This window comes from Colias croceus, chromosome 27 (assembly GCF_905220415.1).
Source record: "Colias croceus chromosome 27, ilColCroc2.1".
NCBI classification, from domain to species: domain Eukaryota; kingdom Metazoa; phylum Arthropoda; class Insecta; order Lepidoptera; family Pieridae; genus Colias; species Colias croceus.
In genome coordinates, this window is record NC_059563.1 from 4,213,901 (window position 1) to 4,238,620 (window position 24,720).

General features: G+C 35.2%; 2 protein-coding genes across 4 annotated transcripts; both read left to right on the forward strand.

Moving 5' to 3' along the window:
* Positions 1 to 561: 561 nt before the first annotated feature.
* On the forward strand, positions 562 to 9,425 carry LOC123703848 (piggyBac transposable element-derived protein 4-like). 2 transcript variants are annotated; one of them, XM_045652011.1, is made up of 6 exons: positions 562 to 863; positions 2,636 to 2,763; positions 3,039 to 3,147; positions 4,107 to 4,182; positions 6,106 to 6,255; positions 6,636 to 9,425. In XM_045652011.1, the coding sequence occupies exons 1-6, from the start codon at positions 734 to 736 to the stop codon at positions 8,626 to 8,628; spliced, it is 2,586 nt and encodes an 861-aa protein (XP_045507967.1). In that variant the 5' UTR covers positions 562 to 733; the 3' UTR covers positions 8,629 to 9,425. The 2 variants fall into 2 exon arrangements, with proteins under 2 accessions (XP_045507967.1, XP_045507968.1); XM_045652012.1 differs by lacking the exons at positions 562 to 863; positions 2,636 to 2,763; positions 3,039 to 3,147; positions 4,107 to 4,182 and adding an exon at positions 4,426 to 4,460.
* Positions 9,426 to 15,765: 6,340 nt separating this feature from the next.
* LOC123703775 (piggyBac transposable element-derived protein 4-like) lies at positions 15,766 to 24,629 on the forward strand. 2 transcript variants are annotated; one of them, XM_045651923.1, is made up of 6 exons: positions 15,766 to 16,067; positions 17,840 to 17,967; positions 18,243 to 18,351; positions 19,311 to 19,386; positions 21,310 to 21,459; positions 21,840 to 24,629. In XM_045651923.1, the coding sequence occupies exons 1-6, from the start codon at positions 15,938 to 15,940 to the stop codon at positions 23,830 to 23,832; spliced, it is 2,586 nt and encodes an 861-aa protein (XP_045507879.1). In that variant the 5' UTR covers positions 15,766 to 15,937; the 3' UTR covers positions 23,833 to 24,629. The 2 variants fall into 2 exon arrangements, with proteins under 2 accessions (XP_045507879.1, XP_045507880.1); XM_045651924.1 differs by lacking the exons at positions 15,766 to 16,067; positions 17,840 to 17,967; positions 18,243 to 18,351; positions 19,311 to 19,386 and adding an exon at positions 19,630 to 19,664.
* The last annotated feature ends 91 nt before the right edge of the window (positions 24,630 to 24,720 follow it).

Here is a 24,720-nt window from a genome sequence, read left to right on the forward strand (position 1 = left end):
TGGAGCTCTCCGTAAAGTATTAGCAAAATCGGTCGAGCCATTTCGCAGATAAATAGTGCAAACGAACATTTTTTTTTAATTTTTTGTCATGTTACTGTCGCTGTGCATAGTAATCTCTAGTAATCTGATCTCTGTAATCTCCTAACGAAGAGTTTTTGCTATAATTTATAATTTCTAAGAATTAGGTCACTTGCTACAGTATTAGTGCGATGCGAACGCCTTTTACCTACACCAAATGGATTCAAGCTAAAATTTTCTATCCCTATTTTCGAAAAAATAATATTGTTTGCATTGGATATTTTTTATGAACTAAAAAAAAGAAGGATGATGTACATATTATATACTTCTATTTTATATTATATGCAATACAAAATTAACGTTTTTAGTACATTTTTTTTTGTTTCGCTTTAAAAATTATAATTTACCAAAACATTTTTTATCGTCGTAATATTACATCACTACTATAAGGAACAAGTTACGATTGATACTCTGTGGCTAAATCCAACCAATACATCCCCTCCCTAAGTGACTGGCCGCCATATTGAAGATAACTTGCCTGACTTGGCGCCAAAGAGCTTGGCGCTTAGGTACCTATTCTATTCGCAGTTTTCGCACGTCGCATATTCGCGGGTTATGCTATTTTTGTTGTGTAATTGTGTGTTATTGCGTTAAATTGTGTAAAATTGACTAATTTAAGTGAAATAGATAAGAATTGTTAAGAATTATTTTAAACATGGATCCCGCTAAAATGAAAGTGCTCGATCTACGATCGGAGCTTGGTGCCCTCGGATTAGACACTAAGGGCAACAAGCCGGCATTAGTGGAAAGGTTAAAAAAGGCGCTCGAAGCTAAATCAGGAAAAAGTAAGCATTAAATTGTATATTTATCGTAAGTAATAATAATGCAATGTTTCGATATTATTTAAACTATAAATCAATCTGAGCACGTGTAAAATGACGCCGCCTCCATGTTTTAGTGGTTAGGTACGCTTCCCAATTCCCAAAACCTGTCAAAATTATAAACGTACCTAACCCATTCGAAAAGCGAATTGATTAGCCTGTACGTTTACGTAGGTACGTTTACATTGTAGCGGGCACTAGCGGGTACATATTTTGATGTTCAATTTAAATAATAAAACATGACACTGAGGAAATCATTAAGATCTAATATAATATATCAATTTTAAATTTGTTTCCTTGTAATATGTTTGTACTTGTAGTTATAAAATCAATTGTTTGTTTACTCATGTATAAGCATTTTTTTTATATTTACAATTTTACACCCTCAGAATACAGAACAAACCAGAAACCGCGTACGCACCCAATACCGAAGCTATACAAACTCCTCTCAAAGAGTGTAGTTTAACGTTTGGTTTACTAGTCTATCTGTGGCCGCCGTGTGACGTACGCGTAAACAAATCCGTTTAATTTTATTTAATATTGCCGTCTTGTGCAGTTCCTACTTGCAGGAATGCAGTTGGAAGAATAAAAAAACAAGATGGGATTACGTTTCATGTGTAAGTAGCTCAATTACATCTAATTTTAATTAAATAATGAATTTCTTTTTCTTGTTCCTAACGTAAACAATTTGAGCGAGTCCATTTTGATAATGTTGCCAGTTTTGGTGGTTTCTTTTCCCCCTTTGCTGGTTTATTTTTTAGAAAGTTGACATTGATAAACTAATTAACAAGTACAATTAAAATAATTTAAAGTAATTTTAATATATAATAAGTATATAAATACATACTGCATTAATTAAGTGCAAAGTATATTTTCCGTTTCGGTACATTGTTTGAGATATTTTAACGTAAACATAGTGGCAAATAAATAATTATTATTACTTGTTATATGACAGATGTTAAATTCTATAAAATGGTTGGTTTTTTTATTATTATTGTGTTAAAATTATTCTAATTATTAAAAGTGGCATTTCAGGTTCCCCGCTGATGAAATGGAGTTGGAGTTTCTTGCCGGTTCTTCTCCATAGATACTGCTTTCCGAATCGGTGGTAAATTTAAAGAATGTGATGACGATTCAAAAGTGCTTCTGGAAGAAGTCTAATTGAATAAATAAATGTTTGAGTTTGAGTTTGAGTTTGAGTTTTAAACAAATAATGTTTTATTTTACTAGAAAAGCGAATAAAATTTAAATAAGAGTAGGTATCTTAATATTTATTTAATAGTATAACTGTAAGTGTATTGTTGTCCATAAGAAAACATTGCATTATTTTGAAACATGATTTTTAATTCTCCCTAAAAGAGGCGAACTCTTTATAAGCTAGCAACTCTGTACGGGTGGGAAGTATGAGGAATGCGGGGGTAACGTATTGTTTCTGGACACAGCGGGCGGCGAACATTATCGGCCGTTGGCTCCTTCTGGTTTGTTCTGTATTCTGAGTTTACACCTCAATTCAATACCTCAATCTTTATAAATCTAGTTAGTGATAAATGCTCATGGTGAAAAATTACAAATTTTATAAGTACTTAAAGTAGTTCACAGTTTTTTCACACTTGAGAATGATAAAACTATGTGTGATTTTTGTTTCATTAGTCAGATATAGACATAGCATAGCATATCAATGGTGTTCACATGCATTGATACATTTTGAGATATCTATATGTATGTTTTTGTTTCAGACCTTCCCGACACATCAATTTTAGATACTTCAACAGAGGATGCCGACGAGCCTCCCACTCCTTGCAAACCAGCTCCCAGAACTACTAGAAGAACGTCATCATCAAGACTGGCTGCTACTCCTATTATAGTAATAATTTGAAACTTTGACTTCAAACCTTGAAATATTGATTGCAGTTATTTTTTTAATAGGGCGGGTTGTATTGAGGCTGCAGTATTTCTAAGTTTATTATTATAGGCTATCTAACACTGAAAGAATTTTTCAAATCGGACCAGTAGTTCCTGAGATTAGCACGTTCAAACAAACAAAGAAACTCTTCAGCTTCATAATATTAGTGTAGATACAAAGATTTTCCCCAAAAAAGTTTTAAATAACATTGAAACTAATTTCCCTTTAATATTCAGGAAAATGGTGTAAAAACTGAAGACAATGCTGAGGAAGCGGTGGAAGTGAAGACCGAACCAGCGGAAGCAGATGACAGTACAGCTGACAGCGAGAATAAGGAAGAAACCAGTTTGTACATTTATTCTTTTAACCCATTGAGCCCCGAGCGGCCAGATCGGTCCACGACACAATAGATTTTCTATTGTGTCTGTGATTCTGGGGCCTGAGTTATTACGGGCTGATTTTTCAATCCTTGGTTAAAATTTATCCGTCCAATAAAGTATTTTACAGGTGACATTTTAATATGTTCGTGTAATACCTTATTGAACAGATAAATTTTAACCAAGGATTGAAAAATCGGCTCTAAATATTGTCATATAATTTGTGGATGTAGTATTTTATTGGATTTAGTATAGCTGTATCTATGCCAGGTGTGAATAATAGTAATAAATTATTTATTTGGCAGTAACAGAAACCGATTTGATTACATCAAATACATTCTACATGTAAAAGCTTCGTTGATAACTACTTATACTGAAATTACCTAGATGACCTACGCAATTTTGTCTGCTTTCATATGAAATATTATTGCAACATTTTTCATAACATAAAAAACAACTTCTTTTTTTTTGTACTTACTACCTACCTCCTTTTTCATAATATTACTCCACACAGTAGGTTGCCTGGAAGAGATCACTGTTAAGTGATAAGGCCGCCTTCTGTGCTGGACTAGTTATAAGTTTTAATTTTAAGGATTTATTTGTATGCCAGTACAATAAAGTGTTAATAAATAAATAACAACACGCTGTTATGCCTCCTCTACACTTCTTCTACAAAACTTCGCGAGGAGCGCATTCGTTCATATTCAGAACGCACTTCGAGTAACTTCGTGCCCTTTGACTCGGGCACAAAAACCGACAACAAACGGAAGTCGGCCGAGGTGAGGTAAAGTGGGATGAAGTAAGCCGAACTGCCTCTCTACATTATTCTATTCGACTTACCTCGTTCAACTTCGAGTAATGTAGAGGAGGCATTACTAATAGCAATAATAATTATTAATAATATAATACAAATTATAATGACAACAGGTGAGGTGCCAGAAGTGACTGAAGACCAAGTGATGCTCGGAGCCAAACTCGACAAGAGGATCAAGTTTGTTATCCGGTAAATGTTTTTAGTTTTTTTTACTTTAATAAATAATTATTGTGCCCAAGAATTCAATATAATATATTACACATAAAATTAGGGAAGTCTTAACAATAATATATCATACATATTTAGCACTAGCTTTCCGCCCGCGGCTTCGTCCGCGCAGTCAAAGAACCACAAAATAAATAAAAAAAGTGAATCATACTTGAGTTGCGTCATCGAGCGTAGTGTGTGATGGTTGTCTTGGTGAAACGAATATTTGGATTGTGAATTATGCCGAGAGGAATAGAAAGGTGATTGATAATTGAGACGTACTACGTACTACTACGTACGTACTGGAAGTTTTACGTAGAATACGTTTATGATATTGGTTTTAGGGATATTTGAAGAATACTCAGTTTAAATGTGTCTCAACTTGTCAGTGCGCAATATATTTTGGGACGCAAAATGGCGTTTTTTATCTTGTTTGTAAATAATGGAGATTTGTTATTATTCGTAGTGAAATACGTTGTGTTAATAACTCAGGCCCCGGAATCACAGACACAATAGAAAATCTATTGTGTCGTGGACCGATCGGGCCGCTTGGGGCTATTGAGCCCCAACCCATTGGGGTTAATGTGTGAAAATATAAGTGAATGTATTTGACAATCGTGTAGTGATATGAAAACGTGAATATGATCATTTGATAACTCAGCATTATCATGTGAGTGTTAGTATGTAAGCAATTAAAATTAAAAAAAAATAAAATCAATTTCTATAGAAATAATATATCGTCATGATTACATTTTTATGCTATAACTATGTAGTTTCTTCTTCTTTCCAAAAATATATCATACATGGCATATAATTATAGAACAATAGGGTAAATACAATTTTCAAACTCAGTAATCATAAAAAAGCTAGATTTTGTGAACTACCTCGACACTATCGGGATCGGTGCCGGCTATGAGCAGTACCCACAACGGGTTAAGGAAAATAATGTCAAGGTCACGTTCAGTGACACCGGTCCCTTCTGATGAGGGTCTGAGCGCGAGCCGGTGCTCTGCCAACCTGCTCTCGTGTGAGTACAGTCACAGAATACATAATAGTAGCTAAACGCTACAGAACGGACACTCTCCACCTCCCGCCAAAATTAAACACTTACATCACCCCGCACGATCAGCCTGAAAATGGTCCGTATTTGTCTGCAAGGACGATACGCAACGAAGATTGACAACATTAATCAAATTGACTTAAAGTAATTTTATTATTTTGGATTTGTGATTATCGTTTTTCGTAGAAAATGGTTAGATATTGTGCTGTTTACGGATGTATTTCATCAGAAAAACGCGAATTTTTTTTTACGCTAGTCACAAATGTGCCAACCATAAAGCGTTACCACACACATTTGCAGTCTCTACAGTGTGACTGTCAAAACGATAATTTTGTATGGAGTGTCCGGGGTGTGGTACAGTCACAGAATACATAATAGTAGCTAAACGCTACAGAACGGACACTCTCCACCTCCCGCCAAAATTAAACACTTACCTCACCCCGCACGATCAGCCTAAAAATGGTCCGCATTTTTCTGCAAGGACGATACGCAAAGAAGATTGACAACATTAATCAAACTGACTTAAAGTAATTTTATTATTTTGGATTTGTGGTTATCGTTTTTCGTAGAAAATGGTTAGATATTATGCTGTTTACGGATGTATTTCATCAGAAAAACGCGAATTTTTTTTACGCTAGTCACAAATGTGCCAACCATAAAGCGTTAACACACACATTTGCAGTCTCTACAGTGTGACTGTCAAAACGATAATTTTGTATGGAGTGTCCGGGGTATGGTACAGTACTGAATATTAACTATTCAAATAGTATTAGGTATATTATGAAATAGCCACAATGGCTTGAGTTTTATTTTATTTTATTAAATCTGTATAAATTTTGTTTTAGCTCTTCTCTGCCACCGCCACCACCGCCTAATCAGGCCTTTGAGACGACAAGGGCCCCTGGGGGCTCCATTCGAATTACAGAACCTGTAACAATAGCGCGCACTCCCAGGGGCTCTGTCAAAAGAAAACGTGTCGTCGAAGAGTCCATTCAGTAAGTTTAATTTATAATTTTTAGTTGGGAGGTTTTTTTTTATGCCACTATGTAACGGGACCAGCAGATCGTGCACCTGATGGTAAGCGCCACGACCAACCATGGACAGGAGGTAATTACTATCGGACTAAGTCCTGCAACCGCCACATAGTAACTACACTAGCATATAGTACCCTTTCGCCGAAACCCAGAAGTGATTAAAACACTTCTTTTTCACGGTAAAATAACTGGCACTGCGGTGGTACCTACCTAGACGGCCAATTGACTACTATGTTCAAGTTGTATATTCTAGTATTTTTTCCATACGCCAAAGAAGTATAACTTCTAACGCGTGTACATAAGTACACACACTCTTTATTTATTGTATTTTTTTTTATTAGTTTCACCTCAGTCGAGAGGACAGCCGCCTGCGGAATGGACCAGGAAGAGGATGAGGCTGCGCTGGAGGATCCGGAGCAAATGGAGCATGTGCGGAAGTGGGTGTGTGAGTTGCCGTCGCCAGGCACTTCCGGGTGTATACCACCGTCGTCTAGTGTGCCCGACCCTGTGCCATCAACATCAGGTACTACGGTTCCTATGCACACTAGAATACGGGAAACCGAAGGCAGTGAGTTCGATTCCGATTTCGATGATGAATTCGATGTCGACGAACTCATTGCTTCCGGCGGTATGACTCGAAATATCCCGGACGACGACGAATTGGATGATCGTGTTCGTAAAATTGTACAATCGGTGGAAAGCGCAATGGATGAAGCTGTCGACAACTTGGTTGGCACGTCTACTGTTTTCCATTGGCAAGCAAACTTTGATAGCTTTGGTGGTGTGCCTGAAACCTTTTCAGGGCCAACCCCAGGAGCTATCAAAGACTACGATACGCCCTATGAAGCCTTTACAGATATCTGGAGTAGAGACATCATGGAGCTTATCTGTAAGGAAACCAATAGATATGCTAAGCAAGTTGTCGATGCTGAAACTGCAGCTGGCACTTTGAAAGCATCATCTCGTTTACATCGTTGGGTTGACACCGATGTAGACGAGTTGTATTTGCTTTTTGCTATTTATATATTCATGGGGATTGATCCGCGTACTTCTCAGCATGAATATTGGAAGGTCAACAGCTATCTGGAAATGCCAAAGTTCAGACAGTTGATGACATACAACCGCTTCATATTGCTAAGCAAATTTCTGCATTTTACGGACAATTCTGATGTGAGTCAGGATTTGCCGTTAAGTGGAGGAATACAGCTTTCAGCAAAGTTGCGGAAACTCGCACCAGTTATTTCCCATTTAAATTCAAAATTCGAGTGTTTGTACAATTTAAATCAAGATATAGCTATTGACGAGTCATTGACCTTATACAAGGGCCGCTTGTCCTGGGCTCAAGCTATAAGATCAAAGGCCGCGCGATTTGGTATTAAATCTTTTGAACTTTGCGAGTCTAAAACTGGATATATGTACAGGTTTGATATTTACACTGGGAAGAATTCTGAACGCAGCAATGTGGCTCTTAGTGTTGATTTAGCTGGCAAGAGTACCCAAGTGGTACTCGATTTATTGAAAGGTCTCGATCGGAGAGGACACTGTGTTACGATGGATAATTATTATAATTGCCCTTCGTTGGCACGGTACCTTAAAACTTTGGGATTTGATTGTCTGGGGACATTGCGCCCTAATCGCGAACACGTACCAGAGGAGATTGCTAAGGTTCCGAAGAATGTGGCCAAGGGTACGATCGTGAGTCGTCACTCTGGTGACGTTTCATGCATTGCATGGAAAGACTCCAAAGTGGTCACTATGATCTCCACCTACCACACCGACGAAACCTATGTAAGTCGAAAGGCTGGACGCGAGCTTGTAAAGCCCGTAGTTGTGAGAGATTACAACAATACTATGGGAGGTGTTGATCTGAAAGATCAAAAACTCTCTATGTATTTGTTGGAGCGAAAGAGATGTTTGAAATGGTACATGAAAATGTTTAAAAGGCTGCTGAACGTCAGTGTGCACAACGCGCTCATATTATTGTTGAGTTCTTTGGGTCGTCGAAATATGGCTTTGCTTACGCATCGTAAATTCCGCGAACAGCTCGCCTCAGCCCTCGTGACGGCTCATCGCCGCCCGTCACGGGAGATTGTAGTGCCTGTAGCGGAAAATACGAGGCTAAGAAGTGACATTATCCACGCACCCAAATACCTCGCCTCTAATAAGAGAATGCGTTGTCACATTTGTCTTCGCAATGGTACACGAAAGATGGTGCGTTTGAAATGCGAAACCTGCGACGAGGCTATGTGCTTTGGGGATTGTTGGAAGGTTTGGCATACCGCCCAACAACTCCCAGGCAAAATTATCCACGTTCGAAAAGGGAGGCGTAATTGATAATGCATCATCTTTTTGTACTTGATTTGAATGGTTCCTGAATGATGATTAGAATGTTCCTGATGAATGAATGGATTTGGTTGTGTTTGCCATTATGATTCAATTTCCCTAGACAATAATCTTTCCATAAATAGGACAATTGCTTGTTATGTTATGATGTAAATTCCAGATTTTTTACTCATAGCATTGGTTGACACTAGGCGGAATTCTTAGTCATACAGTATTCTGTTGCTTTGCAGTTAGCGGCGCCCTTTGAGTATATAAATAAGTGCCTTTGTGTCAGTTGTGGCATTTGTTATCCTTTCATTCAACCCCATTGTACAATATTACGACACGTTATCTAGTTCGCGGTATGTGTGCGCGTGTAAGAGATGATTGAATGATTGTTATTATATCCTAGATGTACATATTATTATAATAATGTAATACATATTGACTGTATGCATCGTCATGATTGTTTCATTAGATTGTGTATGTATTTTATAATACACAATTGTGTATATATTTAGTTACTGTAACATCTATCAACATATATTTTATAGTTTGTATTGTAATTTTTTCTATTTTGTTCGTCAACTGACTAGATATTAGTGGATACTTTTGTGTTCAAAATGATGATGAAATGAGAATGATGTCAAAATAAATCAGTACCTATTTGTATACACAACTTTGTGTTTCTGGTTTTATTTGAGTTTGTCCATAAAAAATTATGTATGTTAATTGTAATAATCAAAATATTGTATGATTGTTTGTATGAAATACCTACCTATTTTTTATAAATACCATTTTTCATATTATGTTGATGACCGTTTTATTTTTGTGACACCTATAATATATAGAAATAAACGGATTGAAATGCTGCTGAAGATGAGCACTTTTAAAACGCTAAAATAAAGTTATTTTTTATATTAAATAAAACAACATTTTTTTTTGCAAATCCGACATTTTACTTAAAAAGATAACATTTGTTTTTAACAGACAATAATTAAAATGGCAGTCATTAGAACATTTTTCATCAACATTTAATTTCTCTAAATTAAATATTCTTTTAAATTGTCTCATACTGTGTAATGCAACCCAATAGTAAGCTAAATGGTGCCTTAAAGTAACAGCACTGTTATAAGTTTAATTCGAATTAGGGTCGATTTTTCAATCTTTGGGTAAAACTCAGTCACCCGTCCAATAAAGTATTACACGATAATATTAAAATGTCACTTGTAAACTGTCAAATACGAACAATAAAATTAGAATACATATTTGAAATGGTAGTTTAATACGTTATTCGACGAGTAAGTTTTAACCAAGGATTTTTAAGCCCTTAATTTTATTAAGGGCCGATTTTTCAATCCTTAGTTAAAACTTATTCATCGAATATCGTATTAAACAACCATTTCAAAAATGTGTTACTTGCCCACTGTTTGACAGTTTTTAGGTGACATCTGTATATTGTTGTGTAATACTTTATTGGACGGATAAGATTTAACCAAGGATTGAAAAATCAGCCCTTAATGTAATTATTAATTTATAAATAATTTAGGGCGCTTGAGCATTATTTATAGACTAGCTACGCACATTTCACGTGTACACATCGAATATTTTTATTCATTATCAAAAATAAATAGTTGTGCCTTAAACATAAGACTTGAAGGCTAAATTTTGAAGTAATAGCGATAAGTTTCTCATTTAGTTTGCGGCTGCTCAAGTTATAGTTCCTACATTGAAATAATTTGTTCATTTCCGTTGGCATAATGAAAGGGACGTCTAATTACAATATTCACATATTTATTTTCTGTAATTTATTGTCTAAAATGTGAGAAATAAAACAAACAAGAAAGAAGCACGTATATAAATAACTCGATACGATGAAATTTAGAAAATTACTAGTTGTAACGGTACCTTTGGTATACCTAAACATTGGTCCTTCGAGCCGGATACCGCAGATTATAAAATAATTTGGCAAAGATATTTTACGAGATTAATAATGTGATTTTTTAACAACATTACTTTAAAAATATAGGTCTCTTCTATATTTTACAAAATATGTTTAGTTCATAATTTCACAAAAAAATTGTATCGAAGAATCTCTTCGTCAAAATGTCTCTTTCATTATGTCATATGGAAATGAATGATAAAACCTTGACAATTTTGCTGTATTTTATCAAGTTTTGTGTAATTAATGAATAATATACGTAGATGTAGTTGTCCGTCCGTTGAAATTTTAGATTTAACGTTGGCATAGCTCACTTGTAACAACAATAATTTAACCAATATTATAAGGTGTGTAATTCAAGATTGTAAGAATATAATAATTTTGTCAATATATTTAAATGTCCGCCTGCGATTGATTGAAATTTATAGTACCTACCTATTATAATAATAATGTACCGAATAACTCGTATCTTCCAAAATGGCATCCAAATTTGAATCCTCATACTTAACACGAAAGCAACATTATTGAACAAAATTATTATATTCCACTCATTAAATCTAATTATTAAGAATCTATGAAAATTAATTATACCTTCTAAGTGTTTCTCGATTTCGTATTAAAGTGCCATGTTGTTAAATACTATTTAAATGAAAATTATCCCATCTTGTAATGTAGTAAACAATTTTAAATCTAGTACCTAAATTGTTATCTAATATCTAACGGTAGGTGTAAACGGACAGACTTAGAACACTTATTAATTTCAGTAAATAAATGGAATTGAGGTTATCTTTTACTTGTGTAGCTTGAATGGTAGATTTCTTTTTACAAAACAAACAGAAAATTAAGTTGTTTCTAACAAGACATCAAAAGGAATGGAAGAGTTGCAAATTACATTTATTAACACTAGAGCGCACGCGCGGGGGACATAGGTCACCCAGTGTATTATATTGCTAAATATTTTTTTAAAGAATCGTGCTTGAGTGTTGTTGTCTCAGGTATTCCCCGACTATCAATCACCGGACATTTTAGCAGCGTGACAGCTTCCTTGGTGCAACGAAGTGTACTCTGCGAAAATATAAAAGTACATTGGTGACGCATGTCCCCCGCGCGAGCGTTCTAGGAAGTTTTTGAAATCATACAATTACGAGTGAAAATCAAGTATACCCCTTTTATTTTTTACTGCTCTTATGATAAATTTATACTTTTAAGAAATTATTAATATATAATCGTAACTTAAATCCAAATAAAATACTCATATTCGAGTGCTAGGACATACTTATTTTTTATTGAAAATAAAATTTTATTGGATAAGAACAAATTATTCCTAAACTGTATAATTAGATGATTATTTTTATCAAATTTGTAGTTTCCAAAGTAAAAACAACTGATTGATCACAATAAGTAAAAAATTAGTTACTTTTCACAGAGGTTTATGTTTAGCTCATAATTTAAGTAAAATGAGAAAATATTGATATTTTTTTTGTTTCATCACTTAAAAATAAAGTTGATTCATAAATAAGTACTTCGTTTACTCTTTAAACTACGATTTTTATGAATAAAAATAACTGCGTTAAAAACAACCGACTTCAAAAACGGAAAAGTAAGAAATAAAAAAGATTTGATATTATTAATTACTACATATTATTTTTATGTGCTATTTATTAAAAAGGTTTGATGTCGGTGCATGGGCTTAATACTAAGTGCTTAGTGTTTGGCACCGACTTCAAACCTATTTAATAAATAGCACATAAAAATAATATGTAGTAATTAATAATATCAAATCTTTTTTATTTCTTACTTTTCCGTTTTTGAAGTCGGTTGTTTTTAACGCAGTTATTTTTATTTAATACTTTTTAGTGTATTTTTCAACACGAATCAAACGAGCCCAAACTCGATAAAGTTGAGTCAATATATTACTGAGTTCCTATGGCCACCTTCCGATTCCATCATCAGATCAGCTCCATGTCATGATAATGTTTCATCGCTATCCAATTTACATTCGTATACAAAATTTCAGCTCAATCGGTTACCGGGAAGTGAATCAAAGTTACTTGCTACATTGAAATTAAGTCATCGAGTACAGACAAAAATGCTCATAAAATAAAAACTACTAGGCCTAGCCGAATAAAATTTTTATGGGACCAATTCGACACCATTCCGCATCGAACAAAAAAAGAATCACGTAAATCGGTTCAGAAACCTCGGAGTAATCGGTGTACATACAAAAAAAAAAAAAAAAAAAAAAATATACCGGCCGAATTGATAACCTCCTCCTTTTTTTGAAGTCGGTTAAAAAAAAGTGCGTCGTAATGGGTGACATATGTAACCCACGCGTACACTCAAGGAAAATTTTAGGCGCGAGCGCTCTAGTGTTATGTATCGCGCTGAGTCATTATTGCATATGTATAATGACTACCAAACACTATGAAAACATAAAAACTTGCTGTAGAATTTAAATTATTACGCTCCTTATTCAGGCAGTTGTTTCAAAAAAAATTGACAATTTCAATGAAACGGAGATGGAATAAATATATGCTAGTACTTTTGGGACTAAATATATAGAAAATACATACCTGAAAAAATTATAATAGGTCACTCAATTCTGATTCTGAAAGTATTGATGTTCTATAGATTAGGTGTAAATATAGAATAACTTATTAGATTTACTTGACAATGCGCCAGTGAAATGACGTTTTTCACGAGGATAGTTTTAATATTGAATGAGCCTCATTTATTATAATAGTTAACGATATGTAACGATTGTCTTAATTATTATATTAAGGCCTATTCAAACTGTTCCGCAACCCAGTTTGGCGGTAGCGCATACCGCTCTAGTTAGAATAGGCCTTTACTCATTGGAAATTTAGTATGGTATAAGACTAAACGTATGTTAAAAAATGTTATCTCGTTTTGGTCACGTTACAAGTTATATTGAATAAGGTCTATTTGGGACTCATAAAAAAAAGATACGGAAATTAAATTTAAAAGTGCGATTTGTGCACAAAATATGTTCAGAATAAGGATGATTTTGATTATTTAAAATTATAACTGCTAAGTGCTAATTAACCAGAATATCTAGTACTTACTTAATTATTCTGGCGAAAGAATGGCTTTATAATTGTTTATTAAGAGATATCGTTTTCTAATAAATATTTTTACGTTTCCAATTTTTTTTTTTATATATTTATGTGTGAAACATAAGCAGTTATCCGAATGAAAAACGTATAGATATTTGCATAGTATAATTTGTGTATGACTTCCATGAGAAATGATTCGTCTATTTCTTTGGTATATTACCTATACTTTATCATAGATATTTAATTAGTTTCTCCCAAAGGAAACATATCCCAACAATAACGTGCCACTGTTTCATATATTATGTATTATGAATTAAAGTTTTATATTCTATTAAAATAATTTAGATCATACCTACATGTCCTGGAGTACATCGGTCACTAGATCATTACATTATTTTCTAAGCTTTTTAGGCCACGGTATTAAAGCGGGTAAATAAGCAATTATGACAATTGCGGCCTAATCGTAAAACACATTTATGAAATGCAAACAAAACGGTTAATAACTAACCAAAGATTGGGCTGTAAACTTTTTTTATTGTCTATGGTCGCTGGTAAAAAGGCGCTAAACTGCGTTATTAGTTATTACCCACAATATTTTATTTTGGCTAAATTTTTCTTCATTGTCGTTCCTTTTAACATGACAAATAATTTTAAGTTACAGTTTCATAAAACATGCAATTTTATAAAGTATAACATGCTCATTGTATTTTAACAATTAGTTTTGTTATCTGATTATAGATATTTAGTTCGCATTTACTACTGTGTAATGTTGTGAGAGCGGTTTTAACTAAAAGTAAAAGCATGAATTTGAATTGTATAATTTATAGACGTTTGGTTTAGCGGTAGATAAAGTTTTTTTATTATGTTTACCTACTTTCGTAGATATTCTACATTGAGTTGAACGTGATAATAACAGTTGCTGGTTGAAGTGCTAACAATGAACGACTGAATGGTTTCTTAATTAATGTAAACTAAAAAAATATATCGGCAATAGAAGTTTTGAAAAGAATAAAAATGTATGTAAACAGTTTTCAACTCGCAGTTTTATTTTTCCTGGTAATTTATTATATCATCATAGAATTGTAATTTATTAAATGCATCTGAAAAGTATTTTTAAATACACCTACACAGACAACAAAGCCTGGCCATTTTTTTAATGAATAAAAATAGCATCACTTCGTACAATAGGTGGCACGTAACGTGGAGTGTGATGCGGAGGGGATTACTGTGCATGGTTTCTGTCGCGCCCATAATCTATACTAATACATATTATAAAGCTGAAGAGTTTGTTTGTTTGTTTGAACGCGCTAATCTCGGGAACTACTGGTCCGATTTGAAAAATTATTTCTGTGTTAGATTAGATAGCCCATTTATCATATTATACATCATCACGCTAAGACCAACAGGAGCGGAGCAATTCGGGTGAAACCGCAGGGAACAGCTAGTATACTATATTACTCAGTTATCTTAATTTTTATTCCACGCCACTTCTACAGGGTCAGCGCTAGGGGACGCCAGATGTTATGTCTGGTATGCCTTATATTACTCCCTTTATCATTAACTACGCTTGGAGCTCTCCGTAAAGTATTAGCAAAATCGGTCGAGCCATTTCGCAGATAAATAGTGCAAACGAACATTTTTTTTTAATTTTTTGTCATGTTACTGTCGCTGTGCATAGTAATCTCTAGTAATCTGATCTCTGTAATCTCCTAACGAAGAGTTTTTGCTATAATTTATAATTTCTAAGAATTAGGTCACTTGCTACAGTATTAGTGCGATGCGAACGCCTTTTACCTACACCAAATGGATTCAAGCTAAAATTTTCTATCCCTATTTTCGAAAAAATAATATTGTTTGCATTGGATATTTTTTATGAACTAAAAAAAAGAAGGATGATGTACATATTATATACTTCTATTTTATATTATATGCAATACAAAATTAACGTTTTTAGTACATTTTTTTTTTGTTTCGCTTTAAAAATTATAATTTACCAAAACATTTTTTATCGTCGTAATATTACATCACTACTATAAGGAACAAGTTACGATTGATACTCTGTGGCTAAATCCAACCAATACATCCCCTCCCTAAGTGACTGGCCGCCATATTGAAGATAACTTGCCTGACTTGGCGCCAAAGAGCTTGGCGCTTAGGTACCTATTCTATTCGCAGTTTTCGCACGTCGCATATTCGCGGGTTATGCTATTTTTGTTGTGTAATTGTGTGTTATTGCGTTAAATTGTGTAAAATTGACTAATTTAAGTGAAATAGATAAGAATTGTTAAGAATTATTTTAAACATGGATCCCGCTAAAATGAAAGTGCTCGATCTACGATCGGAGCTTGGTGCCCTCGGATTAGACACTAAGGGCAACAAGCCGGCATTAGTGGAAAGGTTAAAAAAGGCGCTCGAAGCTAAATCAGGAAAAAGTAAGCATTAAATTGTATATTTATCGTAAGTAATAATAATGCAATGTTTCGATATTATTTAAACTATAAATCAATCTGAGCACGTGTAAAATGACGCCGCCTCCATGTTTTAGTGGTTAGGTACGCTTCCCAATTCCCAAAACCTGTCAAAATTATAAACGTACCTAACCCATTCGAAAAGCGAATTGATTAGCCTGTACGTTTACGTAGGTACGTTTACATTGTAGCGGGCACTAGCGGGTACATATTTTGATGTTCAATTTAAATAATAAAACATGACACTGAGGAAATCATTAAGATCTAATATAATATATCAATTTTAAATTTGTTTCCTTGTAATATGTTTGTACTTGTAGTTATAAAATCAATTGTTTGTTTACTCATGTATAAGCATTTTTTTTATATTTACAATTTTACACCCTCAGAATACAGAACAAACCAGAAACCGCGTACGCACCCAATACCGAAGCTATACAAACTCCTCTCAAAGAGTGTAGTTTAACGTTTGGTTTACTAGTCTATCTGTGGCCGCCGTGTGACGTACGCGTAAACAAATCCGTTTAATTTTATTTAATATTGCCGTCTTGTGCAGTTCCTACTTGCAGGAATGCAGTTGGAAGAATAAAAAAACAAGATGGGATTACGTTTCATGTGTAAGTAGCTCAATTACATCTAATTTTAATTAAATAATGAATTTCTTTTTCTTGTTCCTAACGTAAACAATTTGAGCGAGTCCATTTTGATAATGTTGCCAGTTTTGGTGGTTTCTTTTCCCCCTTTGCTGGTTTATTTTTTAGAAAGTTGACATTGATAAACTAATTAACAAGTACAATTAAAATAATTTAAAGTAATTTTAATATATAATAAGTATATAAATACATACTGCATTAATTAAGTGCAAAGTATATTTTCCGTTTCGGTACATTGTTTGAGATATTTTAACGTAAACATAGTGGCAAATAAATAATTATTATTACTTGTTATATGACAGATGTTAAATTCTATAAAATGGTTGGTTTTTTTATTATTATTGTGTTAAAATTATTCTAATTATTAAAAGTGGCATTTCAGGTTCCCCGCTGATGAAATGGAGTTGGAGTTTCTTGCCGGTTCTTCTCCATAGATACTGCTTTCCGAATCGGTGGTAAATTTAAAGAATGTGATGACGATTCAAAAGTGCTTCTGGAAGAAGTCTAATTGAATAAATAAATGTTTGAGTTTGAGTTTGAGTTTGAGTTTTAAACAAATAATGTTTTATTTTACTAGAAAAGCGAATAAAATTTAAATAAGAGTAGGTATCTTAATATTTATTTAATAGTATAACTGTAAGTGTATTGTTGTCCATAAGAAAACATTGCATTATTTTGAAACATGATTTTTAATTCTCCCTAAAAGAGGCGAACTCTTTATAAGCTAGCAACTCTGTACGGGTGGGAAGTATGAGGAATGCGGGGGTAACGTATTGTTTCTGGACACAGCGGGCGGCGAACATTATCGGCCGTTGGCTCCTTCTGGTTTGTTCTGTATTCTGAGTTTACACCTCAATTCAATACCTCAATCTTTATAAATCTAGTTAGTGATAAATGCTCATGGTGAAAAATTACAAATTTTATAAGTACTTAAAGTAGTTCACAGTTTTTTCACACTTGAGAATGATAAAACTATGTGTGATTTTTGTTTCATTAGTCAGATATAGACATAGCATAGCATATCAATGGTGTTCACATGCATTGATACATTTTGAGATATCTATATGTATGTTTTTGTTTCAGACCTTCCCGACACATCAATTTTAGATACTTCAACAGAGGATGCCGACGAGCCTCCCACTCCTTGCAAACCAGCTCCCAGAACTACTAGAAGAACGTCATCATCAAGACTGGCTGCTACTCCTATTATAGTAATAATTTGAAACTTTGACTTCAAACCTTGAAATATTGATTGCAGTTATTTTTTTAATAGGGCGGGTTGTATTGAGGCTGCAGTATTTCTAAGTTTATTATTATAGGCTATCTAACACTGAAAGAATTTTTCAAATCGGACCAGTAGTTCCTGAGATTAGCACGTTCAAACAAACAAAGAAACTCTTCAGCTTCATAATATTAGTGTAGATACAAAGATTTTCCCCAAAAAAGTTTTAAATAACATTGAAACTAATTTCCCTTTAATATTCAGGAAAATGGTGTAAAAACTGAAGACAATGCTGAGGAAGCGGTGGAAGTGAAGACCGAACCAGCGGAAGCAGATGACAGTACAGCTGACAGCGAGAATAAGGAAGAAACCAGTTTGTACATTTATTCTTTTAACCCATTGAGCCCCGAGCGGCCAGATCGGTCCACGACACAATAGATTTTCTATTGTGTCTGTGATTCTGGGGCCTGAGTTATTACGGGCTGATTTTTCAATCCTTGGTTAAAATTTATCCGTCCAATAAAGTATTTTACAGGTGACATTTTAATATGTTCGTGTAATACCTTATTGAACAGATAAATTTTAACCAAGGATTGAAAAATCGGCTCTAAATATTGTCATATAATTTGTGGATGTAGTATTTTATTGGATTTAGTATAGCTGTATCTATGCCAGGTGTGAATAATAGTAATAAATTATTTATTTGGCAGTAACAGAAACCGATTTGATTACATCAAATACATTCTACATGTAAAAGCTTCGTTGATAACTACTTATACTGAAATTACCTAGATGACCTACGCAATTTTGTCTGCTTTCATATGAAATATTATTGCAACATTTTTCATAACATAAAAAACAACTTCTTTTTTTTTGTACTTACTACCTACCTCCTTTTTCATAATATTACTCCACACAGTAGGTTGCCTGGAAGAGATCACTGTTAAGTGATAAGGCCGCCTTCTGTGCTGGACTAGTTATAAGTTTTAATTTTAAGGATTTATTTGTATGCCAGTACAATAAAGTGTTAATAAATAAATAACAACACGCTGTTATGCCTCCTCTACACTTCTTCTACAAAACTTCGCGAGGAGCGCATTCGTTCATATTCAGAACGCACTTCGAGTAACTTCGTGCCCTTTGACTCGGGCACAAAAACTGACAACAAACGGAAGTCGGCCGAGGTGAGGTAAAGTGGGATGAAGTAAGCCGAACTGCCTCTCTACATTATTCTATTCGACTTACCTCGTTCAACTTCGAGTAATGTAGAGGAGGCATTACTAATAGCAATAATAATTATTAATAATATAATACAAATTATAATGACAACAGGTGAGGTGCCAGAAGTGACTGAAGACCAAGTGATGCTCGGAGCCAAACTCGACAAGAGGATCAAGTTTGTTATCCGGTAAATGTTTTTAGTTTTTTTTACTTTAATAAATAATTATTGTGCCCAAGAATTCAATATAATATATTACACATAAAATTAGGGAAGTCTTAACAATAATATATCATACATATTTAGCACTAGCTTTCCGCCCGCGGCTTCGTCCGCGCAGTCAAAGAACCACAAAATAAATAAAAAAAGTGAATCATACTTGAGTTGCGTCATCGAGCGTAGTGTGTGATGGTTGTCTTGGTGAAACGAATATTTGGATTGTGAATTATGCCGAGAGGAATAGAAAGGTGATTGATAATTGAGACGTACTACGTACTACTACGTACGTACTGGAAGTTTTACGTAGAATACGTTTATGATATTGGTTTTAGGGATATTTGAAGAATACTCAGTTTAAATGTGTCTCAACTTGTCAGTGCGCAATATATTTTGGGACGCAAAATGGCGTTTTTTATCTTGTTTGTAAATAATGGAGATTTGTTATTATTCGTAGTGAAATACGTTGTGTTAATAACTCAGGCCCCGGAATCACAGACACAATAGAAAATCTATTGTGTCGTGGACCGATCGGGCCGCTTGGGGCTATTGAGCCCCAACCCATTGGGGTTAATGTGTGAAAATATAAGTGAATGTATTTGACAATCGTGTAGTGATATGAAAACGTGAATATGATCATTTGATAACTCAGCATTATCATGTGAGTGTTAGTATGTAAGCAATTAAAATTAAAAAAAAATAAAATCAATTTCTATAGAAATAATATATCGTCATGATTACATTTTTATGCTATAACTATGTAGTTTCTTCTTCTTTCCAAAAATATATCATACATGGCATATAATTATAGAACAATAGGGTAAATACAATTTTCAAACTCAGTAATCATAAAAAAGCTAGATTTTGTGAACTACCTCGACACTATCGGGATCGGTGCCGGCTATGAGCAGTACCCACAACGGGTTAAGGAAAATAATGTCAAGGTCACGTTCAGTGACACCGGTCCCTTCTGATGAGGGTCTGAGCGCGAGCCGGTGCTCTGCCAACCTGCTCTCGTGTGAGTACAGTCACAGAATACATAATAGTAGCTAAACGCTACAGAACGGACACTCTCCACCTCCCGCCAAAATTAAACACTTACCTCACCCCGCACGATCAGCCTGAAAATGGTCCGTATTTGTCTGCAAGGACGATACGCAACGAAGATTGACAACATTAATCAAATTGACTTAAAGTAATTTTATTATTTTGGATTTGTGATTATCGTTTTTCGTAGAAAATGGTTAGATATTGTGCTGTTTACGGATGTATTTCATCAGAAAAACGCGAATTTTTTTTTACGCTAGTCACAAATGTGCCAACCATAAAGCGTTAACACACACATTTGCAGTCTCTACAGTGTGACTGTCAAAACGATAATTTTGTATGGAGTGTCCGGGGTGTGGTACAGTCACAGAATACATAATAGTAGCTAAACGCTACAGAACGGACACTCTCCACCTCCCGCCAAAATTAAACACTTACCTCACCCCGCACGATCAGCCTAAAAATGGTCCGCATTTTTCTGCAAGGACGATACGCAAAGAAGATTGACAACATTAATCAAACTGACTTAAAGTAATTTTATTATTTTGGATTTGTGGTTATCGTTTTTCGTAGAAAATGGTTAGATATTATGCTGTTTACGGATGTATTTCATCAGAAAAACGCGAATTTTTTTTACGCTAGTCACAAATGTGCCAACCATAAAGCGTTAACACACACATTTGCAGTCTCTACAGTGTGACTGTCAAAACGATAATTTTGTATGGAGTGTCCGGGGTATGGTACAGTACTGAATATTAACTATTCAAATAGTATTAGGTATATTATGAAATAGCCACAATGGCTTGAGTTTTATTTTATTTTATTAAATCTGTATAAATTTTGTTTTAGCTCTTCTCTGCCACCGCCACCACCGCCTAATCAGGCCTTTGAGACGACAAGGGCCCCTGGGGGCTCCATTCGAATTACAGAACCTGTAACAATAGCGCGCACTCCCAGGGGCTCTGTCAAAAGAAAACGTGTCGTCGAAGAGTCCATTCAGTAAGTTTAATTTATAATTTTTAGTTGGGAGGTTTTTTTTTATGCCACTATGTAACGGGACCAGCAGATCGTGCACCTGATGGTAAGCGCCACGACCAACCATGGACAGGAGGTAATTACTATCGGACTAAGTCCTGCAACCGCCACATAGTAACTACACTAGCATATAGTACCCTTTCGCCGAAACCCAGAAGTGATTAAAACACTTCTTTTTCACGGTAAAATAACTGGCACTGCGGTGGTACCTACCTAGACGGCCAATTGACTACTATGTTCAAGTTGTATATTCTAGTATTTTTTCCATACGCCAAAGAAGTATAACTTCTAACGCGTGTACATAAGTACACACACTCTTTATTTATTGTATTTTTTTTTATTAGTTTCACCTCAGTCGAGAGGACAGCCGCCTGCGGAATGGACCAGGAAGAGGATGAGGCTGCGCTGGAGGATCCGGAGCAAATGGAGCATGTGCGGAAGTGGGTGTGTGAGTTGCCGTCGCCAGGCACTTCCGGGTGTATACCACCGTCGTCTAGTGTGCCCGACCCTGTGCCATCAACATCAGGTACTACGGTTCCTATGCACACTAGAATACGGGAAACCGAAGGCAGTGAGTTCGATTCCGATTTCGATGATGAATTCGATGTCGACGAACTCATTGCTTCCGGCGGTATGACTCGAAATATCCCGGACGACGACGAATTGGATGATCGTGTTCGTAAAATTGTACAATCGGTGGAAAGCGCAATGGATGAAGCTGTCGACAACTTGGTTGGCACGTCTACTGTTTTCCATTGGCAAGCAAACTTTGATAGCTTTGGTGGTGTGCCTGAAACCTTTTCAGGGCCAACCCCAGGAGCTATCAAAGACTACGATACGCCCTATGAAGCCTTTACAGATATCTGGAGTAGAGACATCATGGAGCTTATCTGTAAGGAAACCAATAGATATGCTAAGCAAGTTGTCGATGCTGAAACTGCAGCTGGCACTTTGAAAGCATCATCTCGTTTACATCGTTGGGTTGACACCGATGTAGACGAGTTGTATTTGCTTTTTGCTATTTATATATTCATGGGGATTGATCCGCGTACTTCTCAGCATGAATATTGGAAGGTCAACAGCTATCTGGAAATGCCAAAGTTCAGACAGTTGATGACATACAACCGCTTCATATTGCTAAGCAAATTTCTGCATTTTACGGACAATTCTGATGTGAGTCAGGATTTGCCGTTAAGTGGAGGAATACAGCTTTCAGCAAAGTTGCGGAAACTCGCACCAGTTATTTCCCATTTAAATTCAAAATTCGAGTGTTTGTACAATTTAAATCAAGATATAGCTATTGACGAGTCATTGACCTTATACAAGGGCCGCTTGTCCTGGGCTCAAGCTATAAGATCAAAGGCCGCGCGATTTGGTATTAAATCTTTTGAACTTTGCGAGTCTAAAACTGGATATATGTACAGGTTTGATATTTACACTGGGAAGAATTCTGAACGCAGCAATGTGGCTCTTAGTGTTGATTTAGCTGGCAAGAGTACCCAAGTGGTACTCGATTTATTGAAAGGTCTCGATCGGAGAGGACACTGTGTTACGATGGATAATTATTATAATTGCCCTTCGTTGGCACGGTACCTTAAAACTTTGGGATTTGATTGTCTGGGGACATTGCGCCCTAATCGCGAACACGTACCAGAGGAGATTGCTAAGGTTCCGAAGAATGTGGCCAAGGGTACGATCGTGAGTCGTCACTCTGGTGACGTTTCATGCATTGCATGGAAAGACTCCAAAGTGGTCACTATGATCTCCACCTACCACACCGACGAAACCTATGTAAGTCGAAAGGCTGGACGCGAGCTTGTAAAGCCCGTAGTTGTGAGAGATTACAACAATACTATGGGAGGTGTTGATCTGAAAGATCAAAAACTCTCTATGTATTTGTTGGAGCGAAAGAGATGTTTGAAATGGTACATGAAAATGTTTAAAAGGCTGCTGAACGTCAGTGTGCACAACGCGCTCATATTATTGTTGAGTTCTTTGGGTCGTCGAAATATGGCTTTGCTTACGCATCGTAAATTCCGCGAACAGCTCGCCTCAGCCCTCGTGACGGCTCATCGCCGCCCGTCACGGGAGATTGTAGTGCCTGTAGAGGAAAATACGAGGCTAAGAAGGGACATCATGCACGTACCCGAATACCTCGCCTCTAATAAGAGAATGCGTTGTCACATTTGTCTTCGCAATGGTACACGAAAGATGGTGCGTTTGAAATGCGAAACCTGCGACGAGGCTATGTGCTTTGGGGATTGTTGGAAGGTTTGGCATACCGCCCAACAACTCCCAGGCAAAATTATCCACGTTCGAAAAGGGAGGCGTAATTGATAATGCATCATCTTTTTGTACTTGATTTGAATGGTTCCTGAATGATGATTAGAATGTTCCTGATGAATGAATGGATTTGGTTGTGTTTGCCATTATGATTCAATTTCCCTAGACAATAATCTTTCCATAAATAGGACAATTGCTTGTTATGTTATGATGTAAATTCCAGATTTTTTACTCATAGCATTGGTTGACACTAGGCGGAATTCTTAGTCATACAGTATTCTGTTGCTTTGCAGTTAGCGGCGCCCTTTGAGTATATAAATAAGTGCCTTTGTGTCAGTTGTGGCATTTGTTATCCTTTCATTCAACCCCATTGTACAATATTACGACACGTTATCTAGTTCGCGGTATGTGTGCGCGTGTAAGAGATGATTGAATGATTGTTATTATATCCTAGATGTACATATTATTATAATAATGTAATACATATTGACTGTATGCATCGTCATGATTGTTTCATTAGATTGTGTATGTATTTTATAATACACAATTGTGTATATATTTAGTTACTGTAACATCTATCAACATATATTTTATAGTTTGTATTGTAATTTTTTCTATTTTGTTCGTCAACTGACTAGATATTAGTGGATACTTTTGTGTTCAAAATGATGATGAAATGAGAATGATGTCAAAATAAATCAGTACCTATTTGTATACACAACTTTGTGTTTCTGGTTTTATTTGAGTTTGTCCATAAAAAATTATGTATGTTAATTGTAATAATCAAAATATTGTATGATTGTTTGTATGAAATACCTACCTATTTTTTATAAATACCATTTTTCATATTATGTTGATGACCGTTTTATTTTTGTGACACCTATAATATATAGAAATAAACGGATTGAAATGCTGCTGAAGATGAGCACTTTTAAAACGCTA

What these genes read in the sequence shown, in the direction of transcription:
- LOC123703775 (XM_045651923.1), top strand. Translation starts at nt 15,938, where the DNA reads ATGGATCCCGCTAAAATGAAAGTGCTCGATCTACGATCGGAGCTTGGT. An exon ending in TGGCTGCTACTCCTATTATA is followed by an intron (nt 17,968 to 18,242) that starts GTAATAATTTGA and finishes TTTAATATTCAG; the next exon opens with GAAAATGGTGTAAAAACTGA. An exon ending in CGAGAATAAGGAAGAAACCA is followed by an intron (nt 18,352 to 19,310) that starts GTTTGTACATTT and finishes TAATGACAACAG; the next exon opens with GTGAGGTGCCAGAAGTGACT.
- LOC123703848 (XM_045652011.1), top strand. Translation starts at nt 734, where the DNA reads ATGGATCCCGCTAAAATGAAAGTGCTCGATCTACGATCGGAGCTTGGT. An exon ending in TGGCTGCTACTCCTATTATA is followed by an intron (nt 2,764 to 3,038) that starts GTAATAATTTGA and finishes TTTAATATTCAG; the next exon opens with GAAAATGGTGTAAAAACTGA. An exon ending in GTCGTCGAAGAGTCCATTCA is followed by an intron (nt 6,256 to 6,635) that starts GTAAGTTTAATT and finishes TTTTTTTATTAG; the next exon opens with TTTCACCTCAGTCGAGAGGA.